The sequence below is a fragment of the Oncorhynchus keta genome, chromosome 2 (assembly GCF_023373465.1).
Source record: "Oncorhynchus keta strain PuntledgeMale-10-30-2019 chromosome 2, Oket_V2, whole genome shotgun sequence".
Taxonomy (NCBI): domain Eukaryota; kingdom Metazoa; phylum Chordata; class Actinopteri; order Salmoniformes; family Salmonidae; genus Oncorhynchus; species Oncorhynchus keta.
Window position 1 is genome coordinate 38,000,768 of NC_068422.1, and position 21,319 is coordinate 38,022,086.

General features: G+C 40.8%; 2 protein-coding genes across 7 annotated transcripts in view; one reads left to right on the top strand and one right to left on the bottom strand.

Moving 5' to 3' along the window:
• The window catches only part of LOC118400118 (survival of motor neuron-related-splicing factor 30-like), a 40,455-nt gene extending 35,289 nt beyond the window's left edge, over nucleotides 1-5,166 (top strand). For all 5 annotated transcript variants that reach the window (XM_035796647.2, XM_035796617.1, XM_035796627.2 and 2 more), the window contains exons 4-6: nucleotides 43-198; nucleotides 341-494; nucleotides 4,383-5,166. In XM_035796647.2, coding sequence (XP_035652540.1) covers nucleotides 43-198; nucleotides 341-494; nucleotides 4,383-4,520 — 448 coding nt within the window. In that variant the 3' untranslated portion in view covers nucleotides 4,521-5,166. The remainder of the gene's footprint in view (nucleotides 1-42; nucleotides 199-340; nucleotides 495-4,382) is intronic.
• A 246-nt stretch (nucleotides 5,167-5,412) lies between these two features.
• LOC118400110 (max-interacting protein 1-like) lies at nucleotides 5,413-18,978 on the bottom strand. Of its 2 annotated transcripts, XM_035796595.2 has the most exons (6): nucleotides 18,645-18,978; nucleotides 16,901-17,003; nucleotides 16,085-16,114; nucleotides 12,355-12,469; nucleotides 10,676-10,847; nucleotides 5,413-7,250 (listed from the first exon to the last, which is right to left on the bottom strand). In XM_035796595.2, the coding sequence occupies exons 1-6, from the start codon at nucleotides 18,865-18,867 to the stop codon at nucleotides 7,087-7,089; spliced, it is 807 nt and encodes a 268-aa protein (XP_035652488.1). In that variant the 5' UTR covers nucleotides 18,868-18,978; the 3' UTR covers nucleotides 5,413-7,086. The 2 variants fall into 2 exon arrangements, with proteins under 2 accessions (XP_035652488.1, XP_035652496.1); XM_035796603.2 differs by lacking the exon at nucleotides 16,085-16,114.
• Between the last annotated feature and the right edge of the window lie 2,341 nt (nucleotides 18,979-21,319).

A 21,319-nucleotide genomic window follows, 5' to 3' on the forward strand; every position in this document is an offset into this window, starting at 1 on the left:
CTTGCTTGTACTCACCTGCTTACAGCCGGGATTCTTTGACAGGGTGTATGAAGCTGAGATTGAGGAGATAGACGGCGAGAATGGCACGGCGGCCATCACCTTCTCCGGCTACGGGAACGCAGAGGTGGTGCCACTGCAGAACCTCAAGCCTGCCGAGGAGGGCAAGCACTCTGAGGATGACGGGAAATCCAAGTCCAGGTAGGAGAGACAACGTATATGTTAATAAAATAGGTCCTGTGTTGGGTCAGGAGTTTCCCTTGTTTCCAGTTCTTGATGTCCAGAAGAGTCCATGGCTGATCTAAAATTGTCACTTTGTGTGTGGGTGTGTGCGCCATGACAGGAAGGAGCAGATAGCAGACCAGAGGGAGTACAAGAAGAAGAAGGCCCAGAAGAAGGTGCTGAGGATGAAGGAACTGGAACAGGAGCGAGAAGACCAGAAATCCAAGTGGCAGAGTTTTAACAACAAGGCCTATAACAAGAACAAGAAAGGACAGGTATATTCATTCATTCGCATATTCATCTACTTTACACACTAGAAATTCTGGGCCTTGAGCCATCTCGTTTTGAGCCAATAACATCCTAACAGTCTAATAAATACATTTCGTATATTCTATTGGTTGTGTTTATGAAGATCTTAGGTAACATTGGAATATGCATTTTCCCCCAAAAGAATACAAAAGCATTTTCATTAGTTTGTTCTAAATCAAATCAAAGGTTATTGGTCGCATTCACATATTTAGCAGATGTTATTGAGGGTGTAGCGAAATACAGTGCAGCTAACAATACACAATAATACACACAAATCTAAAAAGTAAAAGAATGGAATTAAGCAATATTAGGACAAGCAATGCTGTGGTATTAGTGGGTATGGGATGAGGAGACAATATCGATAGAATATGTAGTACATCTGAAGAATAGTATATGTACAGCAATAGTTAAATAGGATATGCCTTGACTAGAATACAGTATATACATATGAAGTGGGTAAAACAGTATGTAAACATTTTTTTAAGTGACCAGTGTTCCATGACTATGTACATAGGGCAACAGCCTCTAAGGTGCATGGTAGAGTGCCCAGGTGTTAGCCGTCTAGTGATGGTGACTAAAATTCAGGGGGCTGGCTAGTTGTCACTGTTTAACAATCTGATGGCCTTGAGATAGAAGCTATTTTTCCAGTCTCTCAGCCCCAGCTTTGATTCACCTGTACTGACACGGCCTTCTGGATGGTAACTGGGTGAACAGGCCATGGCTTGGTTGGCTAAGGTCCTTGATGATCTCCTTGTTCTTTATGTGACACCGGGTGCTGTAAATGTCCTGGAGCGCAGGCAGTGTGCCCCTGGTGCTCTATTGGTCAGACTGCGTACCAGGCTGTGATCTCTGGTGCATCTGTAAAAGTTTGTGAGGATCTTAGGGGCCAAGCCAAATTTCTTCAGCCGCCAGAAGAAATTCACCACACTATCTGTGTGGACCATTTCAGATTGTCAGTTACGTGTACGCTGAGGAACTTGAAGGTTTTCACCACCTCTACTGTGGCCCCGTCGATGTGGATGGGGGTGTCATCCCTCTGCTATCTCCTGAAGTCCACGATCAGCTCCTTCGTTTTGTTGAAGGGAGGATATTTTCCTGGCACCACTCCCCCAGGGCCCTCACCACCTCCCTGTATGCTGTCTTGTATTTGTTGGTGATCAGGCCTACCACTGTTGTCTGTCAACTTGATTTTTGAGTTGGAACAGGAGGGGGCTGAGTACGCACCCTTTTGGGGGCCCTGGTGTTGAGGGTCAGTGTAGTGGCAATGTTGTTGCCTACCTTTACCACCTGGGGGTGGCTTGTCAAAGAATGATGAGCTTGGTGTGTACTATGGTGTTGAATTCTGAGCTGTAGTCTATGAACAGCATTCTTACATAGGTATTCCTCTTGTTCAGATGGGATAGGGCAGTGTGCAGTGCAATGGTGATTGCGTCATCTGTGGATCTATTGGGGCGATATGCAAATTGCAGTGTGTCTAAGGTGTTGGTTAAGGTGTTGATTTGATCCTTAACTAGCCTCTCAAAGCACTTCAAGATGACAGAAGTGAGTGGAGCGGGATAATAATAATTTAGCTATCTTTGCTTTCTTGGTTACAAGAACAATGGTCGATGTTTTGAAGCAAGTGGGGACAACAGACTGGGATAGGGAGATGTTGAATATGTTCTTAAACACTCCAGCCAGCTGGTTTGTGCATGCTTTTTGGACGCGGCAAGGGATGCCGTCTGGGCCAGCAGCCTTGCGAGGGTTAACATGCTTAAATGTCTTACTCACGTTGGTCATGGAGAACGAGAGCTCATAGTCCACAGGAGCAGTGTTGACCAACTGTTTCCCTCGATGCGGGTGAAGAACCTGTCTTGCCATCTTACCACGGTTTTTGGTTTTAATCGTCACAGTGGGAACAACATCCCCTATACACTTCCTGACGAACTCAGTCACCGTGTCAATGTTATTCTCAGAGGCAACCTGGAACATATCCCAGTCCATGTGATCAAATCAATCTTGAAGCATGGATTCCGATTGAACAGACGAGCATTGAACAGACCTTACCAAGGGTACTTCCTGTTTGAGTTTCTGCCTATAGGAAGGGAGGAGCAGGATGTAGGTGTGATCTGATTTGCCGAAGGGAGGGTGGAGCAGGACTTGTAGCCGACCCACGAAGGGAGAGTAGCAATGGTCGATCGTTTTTGAAGTGCGATTGGAGTGGGCGACGTGTTGATATAACTTTGCTAGTGTTTTCCTCACATTTGCTTTATAAATGCAGCTACAATAAATGCAGTCTCAGGATATGCGGTTTCCAGTTTGAGTTCCTTGAGAGCCGTCATGGTATCGGCTTGATGGGCAATATACACGGCTGTGACGATGGCCGAAGAGAATTATCTCGGGAGGTAATGCGGTCGGCATTTGTTTGAGATATTCTAGGTCGGGTGAACAAACAGACTTGAGTTCCTGTACATTAAAAACACAAACGCCACAATTCAGTGTTATATCCATCGCAAAGAAATCCTTCTGTTTGGCATGTCTTAAAGGTCAAATGCAGCCATTTTTACCTCGATGTCAAAAAATTCGTTAACGATCTTACTGTGATTTCAGTTAAAATTTTCAAAAAGAACAATTTCTCAAGAAAGAATTTTGCTAGGTATGTCTAAGTGGGAGGGGAAAACTAGAAATGAGCTGTTATTGGCAGAGAGGTTTGGAACTATTTCGTATTGGTTGATTAACTCATTTATTGCCTGTTGATGTCACCAGGCAGGCCAAAACTCCATCCCACCAAAACAGTCTGAAGTTTCAGGTGGTCTTTTCAAACAGCTCTTACGCTAAAAGGGCATTATAATTTTCACAGTATTATTTCATCCTCATAGTTCAGAAATGTATATAAAACAAAGGAAAAGCACTTCTGACAGCACTGGGCCTTTAAGAAACATGATCCTAAGACAATGCATTTTAAAAGAACAGAATAGCATATTTTAAGTGTCATGTTATCACAGGGAGTGCTCACATGTTGAAAGCATGGATTGAAAGCATGGATTCTTAGTTATTCATGGGAAAAGTTAGCTTTAGAAATACAGACCATCCACTCAAATTTGAGTTTTGTGAAAAGTTAGTTTTTTTTAAAACCATAGATATGCTCTCTGATGGGTAATATTAATCTAAGCTGCATGAACCTCTCTATAAGATGATTTGGAAAAGTAGCTTTTTGGTAAGCTCTTCTCTTTGTCAATTACACATGCCTCGCTGTTCATCAGTTTCTTCATTGACAATTGATAATATGGTCACCCATCAGACTTCTGTCAATTTAATGTTGTGTTTAGGTTACATCCAGGCTGTATCACAACCGGCCATGATTGGGAGTCCCATAGGGCGGCACACAAATGGCCCAGCGCCGTCCGGGTTTGGCCAGTGTAGGTCGTCATTGTAAATAAGAATTTGTTCTTAACTGACTTGCCTAGTCAAGTAAATTAAAATGTCTATGTGTGAAGTTGGTTTAGATAGAGTTTAGCTGTAGTTTCGATGGGCTATAATCAGATGGGCAGCGAACTCTCATGTGAAGGAAGGGCAGGGGAGAAAATGACATGGCTTCCTAAGACTGCTTATAACACGATCTCTTTGTAATCAAAATTCTAACAAAGTCATTGTGCTGAATATTCCTAAATAAGTCTTTTTTAAGGATGGAGGGGGACAAGACTTAAAAAATTGCAGAGGTATTACCATTTTAAATTAATATGAAATCAAAATTACTGCTTCATGTTAAACTAAGTAACTTTTCAAATGTTATTTGCACATTTTCAACTGTTGCTTTTTCGCAGGAGGAGTACCATCACAAATAGTCTTACTGAGATTTCCATTGTCTGTTGCAGGTGAAGAGGAGTATATTTGCATCGCCGGAGAGTGTAAACGGCAAGGTGGGAGTAGGAACATGTGGCATAGCAGACAAACCTATGACCACGTATCACGACACATCCAAATATAACGTCAGGCATCTAATGCCACAGTGACCTAACATTTTATCTTTGTGTAAAAGTATCCTATTGTATAGTAGCAAGATCATTGCTTACCTTTGTTTATATGGTTTGGGTTACCGCAGTAAAGGAGCTTTGAAACAAATTGCTTGCTCACCATTGGTTGCCTCATTGGGAAATTGTCCTTACCAGTATTATCACATAGAACAGCAGAATTCTTAATAAAATAAATAACCACTGTAATGGAGTTGCAGCACAAATAATGGTTGTGGTGAAATTAGTCTGGGTTGCTGTTTTCCCCCATGTTTTCAATGTTACACATTTTTCAGGTTGAACTAGACTATAATATACATTTTTACGATTTAGTGATAAGACCCTTTTTAAAGCGAGTCATATAAAGCTAATTTTACATCTCACTTTTGTACATTTATAGGGAAACAAATGTTTTTTTGTTTAGAGTTAAGATGTTACTCTCATTTTTCTCTGAACCCTGAATTTTTCATATTGGTACTGAATGTTGTTTAACACAGTTCCTCCAGATGGCAGTAATGTATTTTATACCGTCTTTGTTCTGTGATGTATGTCAATGACCTTATGCCACTGCTGGTGATATAAGCTTTTTAAAAAATAAAATACAATCAGGGATGAGTTGTGGATTCTCCTATTAAACCTTCATGTTTGATTTATTGTGAGGTTTTGTCTATGGTGCTAGTGCTTAAGTGTACAATCTGCAGATATAAATGTATTGTATAGAAAATACATGATTTCAATCATGACGAGTATATACAGTGGGGCAAAAAGTATTTGGTCAGCAACCAATTGTGCAAGTTCTCCCACTTAAAAAGATGAGAGGCTGACAATCATTTTTTGCCCCACTGTATCTTCTAGCTCTGGACATCACAATAACAAAGAACAACTGAACACTGTGTAGGTACATATGGTGGTAGAGGTTTATTGATCAAGTTTTCAAGGGACCATTACCATGAACCACACAAAATAGTAGCAGGGGACCAGCAATATATTCTTTGTAAAAGTCACCTTTGATGGCTGCTTTAGCACAGGAGAGTGTTCAGAGACACTTTCTAAGTCCAAGTCTTTTTCAAAATGCATTTGACAAATGACCCAAAACTGACATTGAATAAATTCCCGGAACTAAGAAACCTGTGCAAGATTCAATTTAGCCATTTTAAGACACAGTTGGTGGTGATAATCGTTTTAGTTGTACCACAAAAAATATGGGTATGGTCATAAGATGAAATGTCCAATTTGGTTAGTGGAATAGTCTTGCAGTGTGTGTGATTTTTTTTTTTTTTTTTTTTTTGTAGACAAATACTCAAAATATACAGCTTCGTGGTTTTAACTTTGGAATGCTTCTCAACTACAATACAAAAAATAAGTTACTAAATAAGGATGCGAATCAAAACTCAAATTACATTCTGCCATGTGCTATATTGTTCATGCTACAAAGACATGAGCTCTCAACTGGTCAATCCAAAGCACATGACAATACAATTGAAAGCTACATTCAATACACATGCACCATTTACTTTTTTGTTCCAACTTTTACAGCCATTTTATCTTACTATTGATTACTATTTGTAATTAATACATCTATTGAAGTTGCATACAAAACAAGCAAGTGGTGTTGGACGGACAAAATTAACAGCCAACTTAAGAGTTGACATAACTGTCAATGAGTGTTATTGCTTCCGAATTGTGCTTGGGAAGTGCGGGATAGCTTATTATAGCTGCCTACCGTATACAAACAATATTACTTTTGAAATCTCAAGGGGGATTGATGTCAATCATCTCACAAAAGAGGCCACTGAGTGATACGTTTAGCCTGTCCTGTACCATTGCACTAGCTTTTGTCTGGGATAACTTGTCAAACAATGCTCAGTTCAAAACCACAACAGACTTAACTTTACATTTGTCAAAACATCTAAATAATTCAAGTGTGACCAAGACATACAGTACAACACAATAAATATTGGAAAAATAAATACTACATTTCTCAATTATATTCTAATAAATTAGGAATAACATTGGTGACTTGTGTCAAAGATTTCAAGTGTAATTGTTGTTTATTCAACCTGTAGGTACCTTAGAACTGGTTTGGAGTGCAGATATAGAAGCGCGAGTGACCTGCTTGGTGATGGATGAGAATAGTTTTTTTTACTAGAGGGTCATCTGCTAGAGGTTTCCAAAGTGGGGGGAAAGTGGCACTGGTGAGCTTCTGGCTGGTTTTGTGGTTTTTGTGCTGGTTTTAGGAGGATACAGGTAACATTAGACTCTAAGTGCAGTCGCCCACATCGGGCAAGATTTACAGTTGTTGTAGTAGGATTAGTCCACTTAACTGCAGGTGGGGTTTAGCTTTAAACTACTGGTTCTTGGGAGGAGAAGGCTAGTTTAGACTGCAGGTGGTTGATTTTTAGGCTGATTCATAGGAGGAGTGGTCCAGTTTTAAATTTCAAGAGGAGTTGAACATCAGGCTGGTTATTTGTACAGTACCAGTTATAGACTGCAGGTGGAGTTTTAGGCTGGTTCTTAGGAGAAGGCCAGTTTAGAATGCAGCTGTGGATGAGGAGCTTCAGGCTGGTTCTTAAGAGGAAAAGGTCTGTTTAAGACTGCAGGTGGAGTAGCCCTCGTCACTGGCCAGGCTCTGCCGACTGCTGTGGTCATCCAAGTCACTGCAGCCACTGGTGCTGATACTGTCCAACTCTCCATGGGAGAACTCAGTGCTTTCCACGTCCACCTCGATCTCTTCTACAGAAATTGGGGTGAGATACATTTTTTTATTATGATCATCCCACACTTAGTAATGAGATAATCGTATTGATTGACAACTACTGCTTGATGACAACAAATGCTACATTATAGACTGTAACACATGTAAATTATATTTACTGGTTTGAAATGGAACTGAACCAAATGGTTTCTTAGTATAATATACAGTGCCTTCAGAAATTATTCATACCCCTTGACTTATTCCATATTTTGTGTTATAGACAGAATTCAAAAAGGGTTAAATTGATTTTGTAGGTTAGCCTGCCCTCTTGTGGATGCATGTAATAACTACATATATGAAACATATTTCTCTACATAAAATCTTCTAAAGGCCTCCGCATGCTTCCCACCCAAAACAGTTCGGGAACAGTTTATGATGACATTGTGAAATGTTTGTAAGTTTTGGTCTTCACCAAAGGATTTCTGTATTTTGCTCCATTTGTCTTTCCCTCGATCCTGACTAGTATCCCAGTCCCTGCTGCTGAAAAACATCCCCACAGCATGATGATGCCACCACCATGCTTCACTATAGGGATGGTGCCAGGTTTCCTCCAGATGTGACACTTGGCGTTCAGGCTAAAGACTTCAATCTTGGTTTCATCAGACCAGAGAATCTTGTTTCTCATGGTCTGAGAGTTCTTTAGGTGATTTTTGTCAAACTCCAAGTGTGTTGTGCATTTTACTGAGGAGTGGCTTTCGCCACTCTACCATAAAGGCCCGATTGGTGGGGTTGCTGCAAAGATGTTTGTTCTTCTGGAAGGTTCTCCCATCTCCACAGAAGAACTCTGGAGCTCTGTCAGAGGTACCATCGGGTACTTGATCACCTCCCTGACAAAGGCCCTTCTCCCCGGATTGCTCAGTTTGGCCGGGCGACCAGCTCTAGGAAGAGTCTTGGTGGTTCCAAACTTCTTCCATTTAAGAATGATGGAGGACACTCTGTTCTTGGGTACCTTCAATGTTGCAGATATTTTTTGGTACCCTCCCCCAGATCTGTGTCTCAACACAATCCTGTCTTGGTGCTCTACAGACAATTCCTTCGGCCTCATGGACTGGTTTTTGCTCTGACATGCACTGTCAACTGTGCGACCTTATATAGACAGGTGTGTGTCTTTTCAAATCATGTCCAATCAATTGAATTTACCACAGGTGGACTCCAATCAAGTTGTAGAAATACCTCAAGGATGATCAATGGAAACAGGATGCACCTGAGCTCAATTTCGAGTACCATAGCTAAGGGTCTGAATACTTATGTAAATAAGGTATTTCTGCTTTTTATCTATAATGCATTTGCAAAAAAAATATTAACACCTGGTTTTGCTTTGTTATTATGGGGTATTGTGTGTAGATTGATTAGCATTTTTTATTGAATTAATCCATTTTAGAATAAGTCTGTAATTTAACAAAATGTGGAAAAAGTCAAGGGGTCTGAATACTTTCCGAATGCACTGTACATGTACATATTACCTCCATTATCTTGACTACCCCGAACCCCTGCATATTGAGTTGGTACCGGCACCCCTTGTATATATCCTTGTTATTGTTCTTTTTATTGTGCTACTGTTTTTCCTTTTGTATATTTAGCAAATTCTTCTTATGAACTTTTTAAAAACTACTTATGGCTTGTAAGTAAGCCTTTCACAGTAAGGCCTGTTGTATTCGGCGCATGTGATAAATACAATTGTATTTTATTTTAACAGTATGCCTTTAAAAAATATGCACTTCCCTTGACTTTTCCCCCATTTTTATCATGATACAGCCTGAATTCAAAATGGATTCAATTGATTTTGAAATACAGAAATGTATTCACACCCCTTAGTCAATACTTTGTAGAAGCATACTTTCTGGGTATGTCTCTATGAGCTTTCCACACCTGGATTGGGCATAATTTGCCCATTATTCTTTTCAAAATTCTTCAAGCTCTGTCAAATTGGTTGTTGATCATTGCTAGACAACCATTTTCAGGTCTTGCCATAGATTTTCATTTAGATTTAAGTCAAAACTGTAACTCGGCCACACAGGAACATTCACTCTCTTCTTGGTAAGCTTGTGTTTAGGTTATTGTCTCGTGCATTTCAGTGCAAGGGGTGTCCCTACAGTCCCTGGTTCAAATCCAGGCTGTATCACATCCGGCTGTGATTGGGCGCACAATTGGCCCGGCGTCGTCCAGGTTTGGCCGGGGTAGGCCGTCATTGTAAATAAGAATTTGTTATTAACTGACTTGCGTAGTTTAATAAAGGTGAAATAAAAAAATGTAAATTAAATAAATTGTCCTGCTGAAAAGTGAATTTGTCTCCCTGTGCTGGTGGAAAGCAGACTGAACCAGGTTTTCCTCTAGGATTGTGCCTGTGCTTAGCTCTATTCTGTAAAACAAATGTTATCCTGAAACTCCCTAGTCCTTAACAATTACAAGGACACCCATAACATGATGCAGCCACCACTATGCTTGAAAATATGGAGAGTGGTACTCAGTATTGTGTTGTATTGGATTTTCCCCAAACATAACACTTTGTATTCAGGACAAAAAGTTAATTGCTTTGCAAAATGTTTTGCATTATTCCTTTAGTGCCTCGTTGCAAACAGGATGCATGTTTTGAAATATTTGTATTCTGTACAGGCTTCCTTCTTTTCCCTCTGTCAGTTAGGTTAGTATTGTGGAGTAATGACAATATTGTTGAGCCATCATCAGTTTTCTCCTATCACAAACATTAAACTCTGTAACTGTTTTGAAGTCACCGTTGACCTCATGTTGAAATGCCTGAGCCGTTTCCTTCCTCTCCGGTAACTGAGTTAAGAATGACACCTGTATCTTTGTAGTGATTGGGTGTATTGACACACCATCCAAAGTTAATGAATAACTTCACCATGCTCAAATTAATATTAAATTACTGTTTTTTTACGTTGACCTATCTACCAATAGTTGCCCTTCTTTGTGAGGCATTGGAAAACCTTCCTGATCTTTGTGGTTGAATCTGTCTTTGAAATTCACTGCTTGACTGAGGGACCTTACAGATAATTGTATGTGTGGGTACAGAGATGAGGTAGTCAATCACAAATCATTTTAAACACTATTATTGCACACAGCGTGAGTCCATGCACATTATTATGTGAGTTATGCACATTTTTACTAATGAAGATATTATTGCTTGCCATAATATTTCAGCTTTGAATTTTTATGAATTTGTAAAAAATCTTGAAAACATAATTCCACTTTGACATTATGGGGTATTGTGTGTAGGCCTATGACCAAATAAATCTCAATGTAATCCATTTTAAATTCAGGTTGTAACACAACAAAATGTGGAAAAAGTAAAGGGGTGTGAATATTTTCTGAAGGCACTGTAATATTGCCACAGTCAGCCGAAATATGCTGGGAGTAACTAAGCTCTGTGCAATGGTTGGCTCACCTCGGTCCGAGTGTTCTAAGGCCAAAGGGGAACCTACGCTGTCCATACGGACTCTGTCCCTGTCTCCGCCTCCAGGGGTCTGCAGGTGGGCCAGCTGCCTCTGCAGGTGCCTCTGCTCACGCTCCAGGCTCTCCAGCTGGTGCTGACTCCTCCGGTCCAACTCCTCTAGTTTCTACACACAAACAGAGGAGAGAGAGTTAATCAACCTTAGAATTTTGTGTTATTTTATGGTGGTGGGAAAAGTATTCAATTGTCATACTTGAGTAAAAGTAAAAATACCTTAATAGAAAATTACTCAAGTAAAAGTTTAAATAACCCGGTAAAATACTACTTGAGTAAAAAGTCTAAAAGTATTTGGTTTTAAATATACTTAAATGTCAAAAGTAAATGGAATTGCTAAAAGTAAAAGTATAAATAATTAAACATACTTTATATTAAGCAAACCAGACGGCACAATATATATTTTTATTTATTTATGGATAGCCAGGGGCACAACTGAACACTCAGATATAATTTACAAATTATGTATTTGTGTTTAGTGAGTCCACCAGATCAGAGGCAGTAGGGATGACTAGGGATTTTCTCTTGATAAGTGCGTGAATTGGAATATTTTTCTGTCAAAATGTAACGCGTAGCTTTGGGTGTCAGGGAAAATGTATGGAATAAAAAGTACATTATTTTATGGGGGAATGTAGTGAAGTACAAGTAAAAGTTGCCAAAATATAAATAGTAAAGTACAATTACCCCCTAAACGACTTAAGTAGTACTTCAAAGTATTTTTACTTAAGTACTTTACACCACTGGTATTTTATGAATAATAATTGCATATTAATAAATGGTGTAGGATAAGGAGCAGCTATTTATCACATTTTGTTAGACATCTGCGCATAGTATGACAGATATTCAGTTTTACTGTACAAATGATAGAATCTTCAACAGCTGCCATTTGCAAACATATTTAAAATGGAATAATGTTTTTGTTTTTGTTTTACTCTACTCTTGTGACAACACAAATTCTACCCATTCAAGATTGAGGGACAAACCGAGTGTGTTCTTCTGAGCCTGAATAATCATATGTGAATTTATCCACATCAGACCAGGCTAAAAATACCATCAGATCCAAACAGCTGTTGTGGCAAAGTAATTCCTGACATTTTTGTACAATGGCCAAATGTAGAGCTGGATTTGCTGCTTGTAGGAAAACAAGGGCTACAGCTGGGTTGGTTCAGGCTAAGCATACAAGCCACACTTTCTTTCACTTTTTATTTTCTTTCTGAAACACAGCAATGTGCAAAACATTTCTCAGGTCAATTGGAAACACTTTTTCAGAGTTCACAAGGGGGTGACAAATAGGTTCCGATAAAATGGGAAAATTCAAGTTTTCTAATCAATCCTGTTTGATAAATCAGTTATACCCATTAAAGGTATATCCCCATTTCTCTTGCATTTGCTTGTGTTTCCAGGCCCACAAGTGTGCAGCCAGGAATAGCAAGTGATTTGTAGAATGAGGAAGCAGACCACATTGTGTTTGTGTGCCGCAGTGCTGTGGCAGGTCATGGGAGCACACAGCTTCTCTATCCATAGGCCAGGGGCTTCCATTGAACCATTCACTATTCACCAGATCCCATAACACCATGGTCCCCATGACACCACCATGGTGGCATTGTTGACTACAGTACCTTAATGTGCCCCTTGGCCTTGTTGAGCAACCCCAGGGTAGTGTGTCGACTGCAGTCTGGTCCCAGTGGGATCAGTGTCTTCAACCTCTCCAAACACAGGCGGAGATGTGCTCGTCTAAGAGGGCGAAGAAGCAACAGACTGCTCTTTAGTGAAACCAATAATAGGAATGGTCTCTACATCCAGACGAAATTCCTGGATTTGAATGTCATGATCCCCCTCCACATCGATTGATGAATATCTTTGGACGTAATTAGTTATTGATCTGGTTATTATACTGAACAAAAATACAAACACAACATGCAACAATTTTTATGGTTTTACTGAATTACAGTTCATATGAGGAAATCATTTAATTTAAATACATTCACTAAGCCCTATTCTATGGATTTCACATGACTGGGAAAACACATACAGTTTGCATCTGTTGGTCACAGATACCTTTAAAAAAAATGGGCCTCACAATGGGCCTCAGGATTTCATCATGGTATTTTTGTGCATTCAAATTGCCATTGGTAAAATAAAATTGTGTTTATTGTCTCTAGTTTATGCTTGCCCATACCATAACCCCACAGTCAGCATGGGGCACTCTGTTCACAACATTGACATCAGCAAAACCCTCGCCCACACGACTCCATACACATGGTCTATGGTTCTGAAGCCAGTTGGACGTAATGCCAAATTCTCTAAAATGACGTTAGAGGCGGCTTATGGTAGAGAAATGAACAATAAATTATCTGGCAACAGCTCTGGTAGACATTCCTGCAGTCAGCATGCCAATTGCACGCTACCTGAAAACTTGAGACGTCTGTAGCATTGTGTTGTGTGACAAAACTGCACATTTTAGGGTGGCCTTTTATTGTCCCCAACTTCTTAATATGCCCCACCTATCAGGTGGATGGATTATCTTGCCAAAGGGAAAATGCTCACTAACAGGGATGTAAATAAATCTGTGAACAACATTTGAGAGAAATTTGTTTTTTGTGCATATGGAACATTTCTGGGATCTTTTATTTCAGCTCATGAAACATCGTACCAACACTTTACATGTTGCATTTATATTTTTGTTCAGTATAGTAATAGATTGAGCTACAAAAGCAGACCCTTTATATTATTTTCCATTTTGTTGGATAGAAAGATTTAATAGTCCAGGCCCATTGCTGCTGAGGTCAGCCTGTATGACAGGCATACAGACAATCTTGTTTTAAGGTCATGGCCTTTGTTCCATAAGAACTGAACATTCTAGTGTCTAGAAACCCCCTGTGTAGTGCAATTTGAGATTGAGGTATTATCATCCAGAGGCCTGGGCCTTCCCTCTTCTGTGTTCAATGATGATTCCCACACTGGCAGCTCTCTGCATATGAGCTTTCATCACTGCACAGAAAAGCTTAGCTTACGGGGAGTGAAGCACACTGTCTGAAACAAGCAGTTCCAGTTCCAACTGTGAAAACATTGCATGGTTGTCTTCCAAGAACAACCTGTACTGGACTGCACTCCCTGATTTGCCATGCAAAACAGACATCTCTGTTCTACCACCAGGATGCTAAGCATGCTAATGTACAAACAAACTTGAAATTGTGAAGGTGTTGATAAAATACAGTGGGGCAAAAAAGTATTTAGTCAGCCACCAATTGTGCAAGTTCTCCCACTTAAAACTTCAACTATGACAGACAAAATGAGAAGAAGAAAATCCAGAAAATCACATTGTAGGATTTTTAATGAATGTATTTGAAAATTATGGTGGAAAATAAGTATTTGGTCACCTACAAACAAGCAAGATTTCTGGCTCTCACAGACCTGTAACTTCTTCTTGAAGTTGTTATCAATATAAAAGACACCTGTCCACAACCTCAAACAGTCACACTCCAAACTCCACTATGGACCAAAGAGCTGTCAAAGGACACCAGAAACAAAATTGTAGACCTGCACCAGGCTGGGAAGACTGAATCTGCAATAGGTAAGCAGCTTGGTTTGAAGAAATCAACTGTGGGAGCAATTATTAGGAAACGGAAGACATACAAGACCACTGATATAATCTCCCTCGATCTGGGGCTTCACGCAAGATCTCACCCCGTGGGGTCAAAATGATCACAAGAACGGTGAGCAAAAATCCCAGAACCACATGGGGGGACCTAGTGAATGACCTGCAGAGAGCTGGGACCAAAGTAACAAAGCCTACCATCAGTAACACACTATGCCGCCAGGGACTCAAATCCTGCAGTGCCAGACGTGTCCCCCTGCTTAAGCCAGTACATGTCCAGGCCCGTCTGAAGTTTGCTAGAGAGCATTTGGATGATCCAGAAGAAGATTGGGAGAATGTCATATGGTCAGATGAAACCAAAATATAACTTTTTGGTAAAAACTCAACTCGTCGTGTTTGGAGGACAAAGAATGCTGAGTTGCATCCAAAGAACACCATACCTACTGTGAAGCATGGGGGTGGAAACATCATGCTTTGGGGCTGTTTTCCTGCAAAGGGACCAGGACGATTGATCCGTGTAAAGGAAAGAATAAATGGGGCCATGTATCATGAGATTTTGAGTGAAAACCTCCTTCCATCAGCAAGGGCAATGAAGATGAAACGTGGCTGGGTCTTTCAGCATGACAATGATCCCAAACACACCGCCCGGGCAACGAAGGAGAGTGGCTTCGTAAGAAGCATTTCAAGGTCCTGGAGTGGCCTAGCCAGTCTCCATATCTCAACTCCATAGAAAATCTTTGGAGGGAGTTGAAAGTCTGTGTTGCCCAGCAACAGCCCCAAAACATCACTGCTCTAGAGGAGATCTGCATGGAGAAATGGGCCAAAATACCAGCAACAGTGTGTGGAAACCTTGTGTAGACTTCCAGAAAACATTTGACCTCTGTCATTGCCAACACAGGGTATATAACAAAGTATTGAGATATACTTTTGTTATTGACCAAATAAGTGTACCTATGATTACAGGCCTCTCTCATCTTTTTAAGTGGGAGAACTTGCACAATTGGTGGCTGACGAAATACTTTTTTGCCCCACTGTAAGTCGAGCTGTAAAATTTGCCGCTTTATTAGCCAGTATTACATTTTCAAATTCTGGGTCAATATATTTAGAATAACATCAGGATATGCTACATAAATCCAGCCTTCACAGTATTTTGGATTATCAGCTTGAAGTTCCATTTTGAAAAGACAGTTGGAGATAAAGTCACCGGATATAACTATTTGCCACACCACATAAAATGTTACGAAATGTGTAGCATAACAACATCCCTGTATATGTATTTATTATGGATCCCCATTCGCTGCTGCACTCTTCCTAGGGTCCAGCAAAATTAGGCAGTTATACATTTTTTTTAAAAACATTACAATACATTCACAAAAGATTTCACAACATATTAAGTGTGTGCGCCTGTGTTACTCGTGCACTATCAAACCATGTATCAGTCTGCACAGTTGAATGATTACGTGGATATGATGTTTGATATGCACCAAGACAGGTTATGCACCATCCGATTTATTAGGCCTATATCTCTTTGACTAATTAATTATTGTGTAACTCAAGTGTTTTACCCCATGTTACACAGTTATGGACCAAATCACAGTCGGGTGGGGAATCAGAGTAGAGAAGAAAATGGTAGATGAGTGCACATTCAGTACTTGCAGAGATCTTCAATTGATCGACAAGTACTACTGTCAATGGAAATACTCGCAATGGCCTCTAACACAGAATGACAGTCACAACCCCTTCTGACTCACCTATTTTTTTCCAGCTCATTGTGTGCTGATCTGGGTGTAAAACAAAATGGACAGGTTATAGACCATAGACTTAGATAGACATTTCATCATTGTATGTATCTTATTATGGCATCTGTGAGAGCATGGGCAGTGCCATTGAGGCCATTTCCATTTTGAAGTTGTCCATTTTCTTCTACTACTCCTATGAGTTAACAAACAAACTGAAACGGTGCATACTACCACCTAGAGTGTGTTGTTTGAACAGGTATAAGGCTAAGGATTGTGGTTTACTACCAGCTACAGTTATGGAATGTTTGCTCACAAGTATAATTCATTGGCTGATCCCTCCTGATGACCCAGATGGAATCATGTGATCCTTTCTTAACCTATAGGACATCCACCCAGTTTACTACTTCAAAATGGTGAAAGTGGCACTGCCCATGCTAAAACTGGCTTTTGGGCACTAGAGTCTTCTATTTCTATGTTATGGACAGGAATCCATGGACAAGATATGTTACCAATACGCTTTGTAAAATACTAGTTTGACAGTTTCTGTCTTGGTGCACTTTGTTTCTTCCAAGTCCAATAATGAAGAAGGGGTAAAAACGAAATGTTATCAAATCAAAATGTATTGGTCATGTCCAGATATTTGCAGGTGTTATAGCAGATGCAGTGAAATGCTTATGTTACTAGCTCCAACAGTGCAGTAAACTGTCTTGTATTGTAACTGTCAATACAATACAAATACACAAATAATCAAAGAGTGAGTATGCAACTGTAATAACATGGGTATTTGTAATATCAAAGTTACAAATAATTGTGACAAGATTAATTTACCTGTTGTGAATATTGTCAATTTTCTTATTCTTTAATTTCCGTTGTCTCTGATGATGCTTGTTCTGAGTTGCAGGGCATGCTGAGGCATATCCATGTTCACATTCTGTTGATGAAATGTATATTTTTAACAAAATTAGGCCTTACATTGTAATTCTGTCATTTCTGTCAGACAAATACTTTTTTAGTTTTGGTCTGTAACATTTGTGACATTAAGCTAGTCCCAAAACAACAGGGAATGAATAAACAATATCTCACATAGCCTACCCCTCCCTCCTGTCTATATGCTGCAGCTTCCAATAATCTTACAATGTTGGCAAACAATAATGTAGTCATACTGTTGATTATTGTAAAACATATATATAAAGAAAAAAGTTGTATATTTAAGTTTAGTAAAACTTGGGGAAATGACTAGATCTTCACCCAACACTGTCTTTTACTTTCTCAACAGCATGGTTTATTGGTTTATTGAAAAATACTAACAAACTTTCTTCAAGACATAGGTCTACTCATTCATTAACAATTTTGATATCTCATTTAGTAGGCTATATTAGCCTACATTAGACAATAACATGCATGTAGAAAACTATAACATGTATAATAGGCTATATATATTTTTTTTTACCTATTTCTAGGTTTAATAAAATATCCAATATGAGATTGATGACAAGAGAGTTGTTTTAATGTGATATTTTATTTATTTGATCTAATCCTAAATTGTGTATACACCTACAAATCCCACATAATACATGTGACGTCAAAGTTTAACCCGAGTTTGATTGGGTATCTGCAAGGACTCGAGACGGGAACATGGGTTTAGTCCAATCAAAACGGACAATTTTGTTCCATGTGGAAACCATGTGAGCAACAGTGAAGATTCGAGGAAGCGCAATTGATTGAAATAAAGAAAGTATAGGGCTGGCATTATAGGGCCTCTCTATTCAGCCTCTGCACAACATGCCGACTTTTCAACACATTTTTATGGGTTTATTTGCCTCATTTGACAGTTGGATTTGGTCTGAGATAAATAAGCATAGGCCTACGAATTATTTGCTTTTCTTCGGCCTGCAGGCGTCCACATCCACTGCCAGAAATGTAATGAAAACCTATGTTCAGTGTTGAGTAGGCTAGGCTAGGTTTTAAAATAAGGTGAGTGGGAGCTTGATAAATCGACAAGCCTATTATGTAGCCTAAATATTTTAATAAGTAGCCTACAATTTAGGAAGACATAGTTCAAAGGAAGACAGTATAACGCACACAGGGCAACCTTCGTGGATATCATTAGAATATGTTTACTTTAGGCATATTCATGTCTCTAAGAAAATGAATTAATGGGGCCATAGTCAAGTCTCATCCAATTGGAAAATGCGCACTTGAACAGCCATTTAAATTATGCTACCATTCGTAGAAAATGCCACAGCGGGTGAGAGCATAATTCTATGTCACGGGTTTGCTTTTGACCATGGATTGTTTTTTTTGTAGGCTATATTTCATTCACAAACCAATCAATATATGTTCAGTCCAAGTGATTCATTTGAAAAACTTACTGGCATTATCTCAACAAATGTGCATTGGCAGAATAGGTTGAAATATTAGGCCCATTCACAATCAGACAAATGGAAGCAGGGGAGTCAGACAGTTGCCTCTCATGTTTACGCGTCTTTTGTCGCCCTAACCATTTCGGTCCATTGTTGTCTGCCTTGGCGAGCCTGCCTCTGAAATAACCAGAATAGCCTACATTACTTACTTCCGTTGTTCTTTTCATTGTTCTCAATGTAATTTGCTGCATCCAGCAACACCTGAACGTTTTTCATAAAAGTGTCGATTTGGTCCATTGCGGAACATTCGGAATATAGAATGTCGGAATATCCAGACATATCGCTAAAATCCTGTTGGTCCATAGACGCACCCGACTTCAAAAGGATCTCGTCTGATTTCAACTCGATCTGCTGTCTCATATATTTAACCATTTTCTTTTATGAGAGCTGGCAGCAGTCTAAATTTGGTCTCCTTATCCAAACTGTGCAATGTGCAGAATGAGGGAGATACTGCATTGAACTGGAGTAGATGGAATTGTGCAGTCCTTGAGCCACTTGCCCTAGTTGGCGGTTAATCCCTCCCACCAAAGCATGCACATTGCATTCACCATAGTCAACTGTATGCAAGCCTCGTCTTCAACATATTGCAGGAAAGCAACATGTATATATATATATGTATGTATAGTTTTACACATTACCACATCAGAATTCACAATATAGCTAATCCTGATTATAACTCCCCAAAATGGACTGAACGTTTGGCTCACATAATGTGTAATGCATGAATGTAATTTGTTTTAGACTAGTTTAAATAATTGCTCTACTTGTACAGTATAGTGTTACTCCCTTTATGACTAGCATCTGCATCAAAGCATTTACTAGTGATGGGGTAAAAACAAATGAGGCCGGCGTGCAGGTGATCACATCAGTTTAAAGAAAATCCATAGTGTGTGACCTGCTTAACAAGGACAGAGGAATTTAACCTATTGAAAATGTCTTCCTCTACCTATCACATCAAGTCCTCACATAAAGTGCATTGTCATCCGGCCTCAATCGCTTTAATGTATTGAAGTAGGATGCTCTGCAGGGCCTTGATATGATGTGGAATGCACCTCCAAAGTCATTACATTTACATTTAAGTCATTTAGCAGACGCTCTTATCCACAGCGACTTACAAATTGGTGCATTCACCTTATGACATCCAGTGGAACAGCCACTTTACAATAGTGCATCTAAATCTTTTAAGGGGGGGGGGTGAGAAGGATTACTTTATCCTATCCTAGGTATTCCTTAAAGAGGTGGGGTTTCAGGTGTCTCCGGAAGGTGGTGATTGACTCCGCTGTCCTGGCGTCGTGAGGGAGTTTGTTCCACCATTGGGGGCCAGAGCAGCGAACAGTTTTGACTGGGCTGAGCGGGAACTGTACTTCCTCAGTGGTAGGGAGGCGAGCAGGCCAGAGGTGGATGAACGCAGTGCCCTTGTTTGGGTGTAGGGCCTGGAGCCTGGAGGTACTGAGGTGCCAGCTCCGTTGGTCTTGTAGGGATGTAACTGGCCAGTGGAGAGAGCGGAGGAGCGGGGTCGTGAGAGCCTGGGCGGTGAGTGTAGGGGTGGCACAGGCAGGAGCCCAGCCAACAGCGAGTTGCAGTAATCCAGACGGGAGATGAGGTGCCTGGATTGTCCAGGAGGCAGGGTCACGCGGATGTTGTAGAGCATGAACCTCAGGAACGGGCCACCGCCTTGATGTTGGGTTGAGAACGACAGGGTTCGTAGCGCTCTGGGAGGAAGACACAATGGAGTTGTCAACCGTGATGGCGAGATCATGGAACGGGCAGTCCTTCCCGGGAGGAAGAGCAGCTCCGTCTTGCCGAGGTTCAGCTTGAGGTGGTGATCCGTCATCCACACTGATATGTCTGCCAGACATGCAGAGATGCGATTCGCCACCTGGTCATCAGAAGGGGGAAAGGAGAAGATTAATTGTGTGTCGTCTGCATAGCAATGATAGGAGAGACCATGTGAGGTTATGACAGAGCCAAAGTGACTTGGTGTATAAATGTAAATGACGAGAATAGGAGAATAGGGCCTAGAACAGAGCCCTGGGGGACACCAGTGGTGAGAGCGCGTGGTGAGGAGACAGATTCTCGCCACGCCACCTGGTAGGAGCGACCTGTCAGGTAGGACGCAATCCAAGCGTGGGCCGCGCCGGAGATGCCCAACTCGGAGAGGGTGGAGAGGAGGATCTGATGGTTCACAGTATCGAAGGCAGCCGATAGGTCTAGAAGGATGAGAGCAGAGGAGAGAGAGTTAGCTTTAGCAGTGCGGAGCGCCTCCATGATACAGAGAAGAGCAGTCTCAGTTGAATGACTAGTCTTGAAACCTGACTGATTTGGATCAAGAAGGTCATTCTGAGAGAGATAGCGGGAGAGCTGGCCAAGGACGGCACGTTCAAGAGTTTTGGAGAGAAAAGAAAGAAGGGATACTGGTCTGTAGTTGTTGACATCGGAGGGATCGAGTGTAGGTTTTTTCAGAAGGGGTGCAACTCTCGCTCTTTGAAGACGGAAGGGACGTAGCCAGCGGTCAGGGATGAGTTGATGAGCGAGGTGAGGTAAGGGAGAAGGTCTCCGGAAATGGTCTGGAGAAGAGAGGAGGGGATAGGGTCGAGCGGGCAGGTTGTTGGGCGGCCGGCCGTCACAAGACACAAGATTTCATCTGGAGAGAGAGGGGAGAAAGAGGTCAGAGCACAGGGTAGGGCAGTGTGAGCAGAACCAGCGGTGTCGTTTGACTTAGCAAACGAGGATCGGATGTCGTCGACCTTCTTTTCAAAATGGTTGACGAAGTCATCTGCAGAGAGGGAGGAGGGGGGGAGGGGGAGGAGGATTCAGGAGGGAG

Bases quoted from the DNA above. Each gene is read 5' to 3' on its own strand.
- LOC118400110 (XM_035796595.2), bottom strand. From the start codon at position 18,867: ATGGTTAAATATATGAGACAGCAGATCGAGTTGAAATCAGACGAGATC. The intron at 12,470-16,084 runs GTGAGTCAGAAG...TCGCCCTCTTAG, and splicing joins AATGAGCTGGAAAAAAATAG to ACGAGCACATCTCCGCCTGT. The intron at 10,848-12,354 runs GTACTGTAGTCA...GTTTGTGTGTAG, and splicing joins AGGCCAAGGGGCACATTAAG to AAACTAGAGGAGTTGGACCG.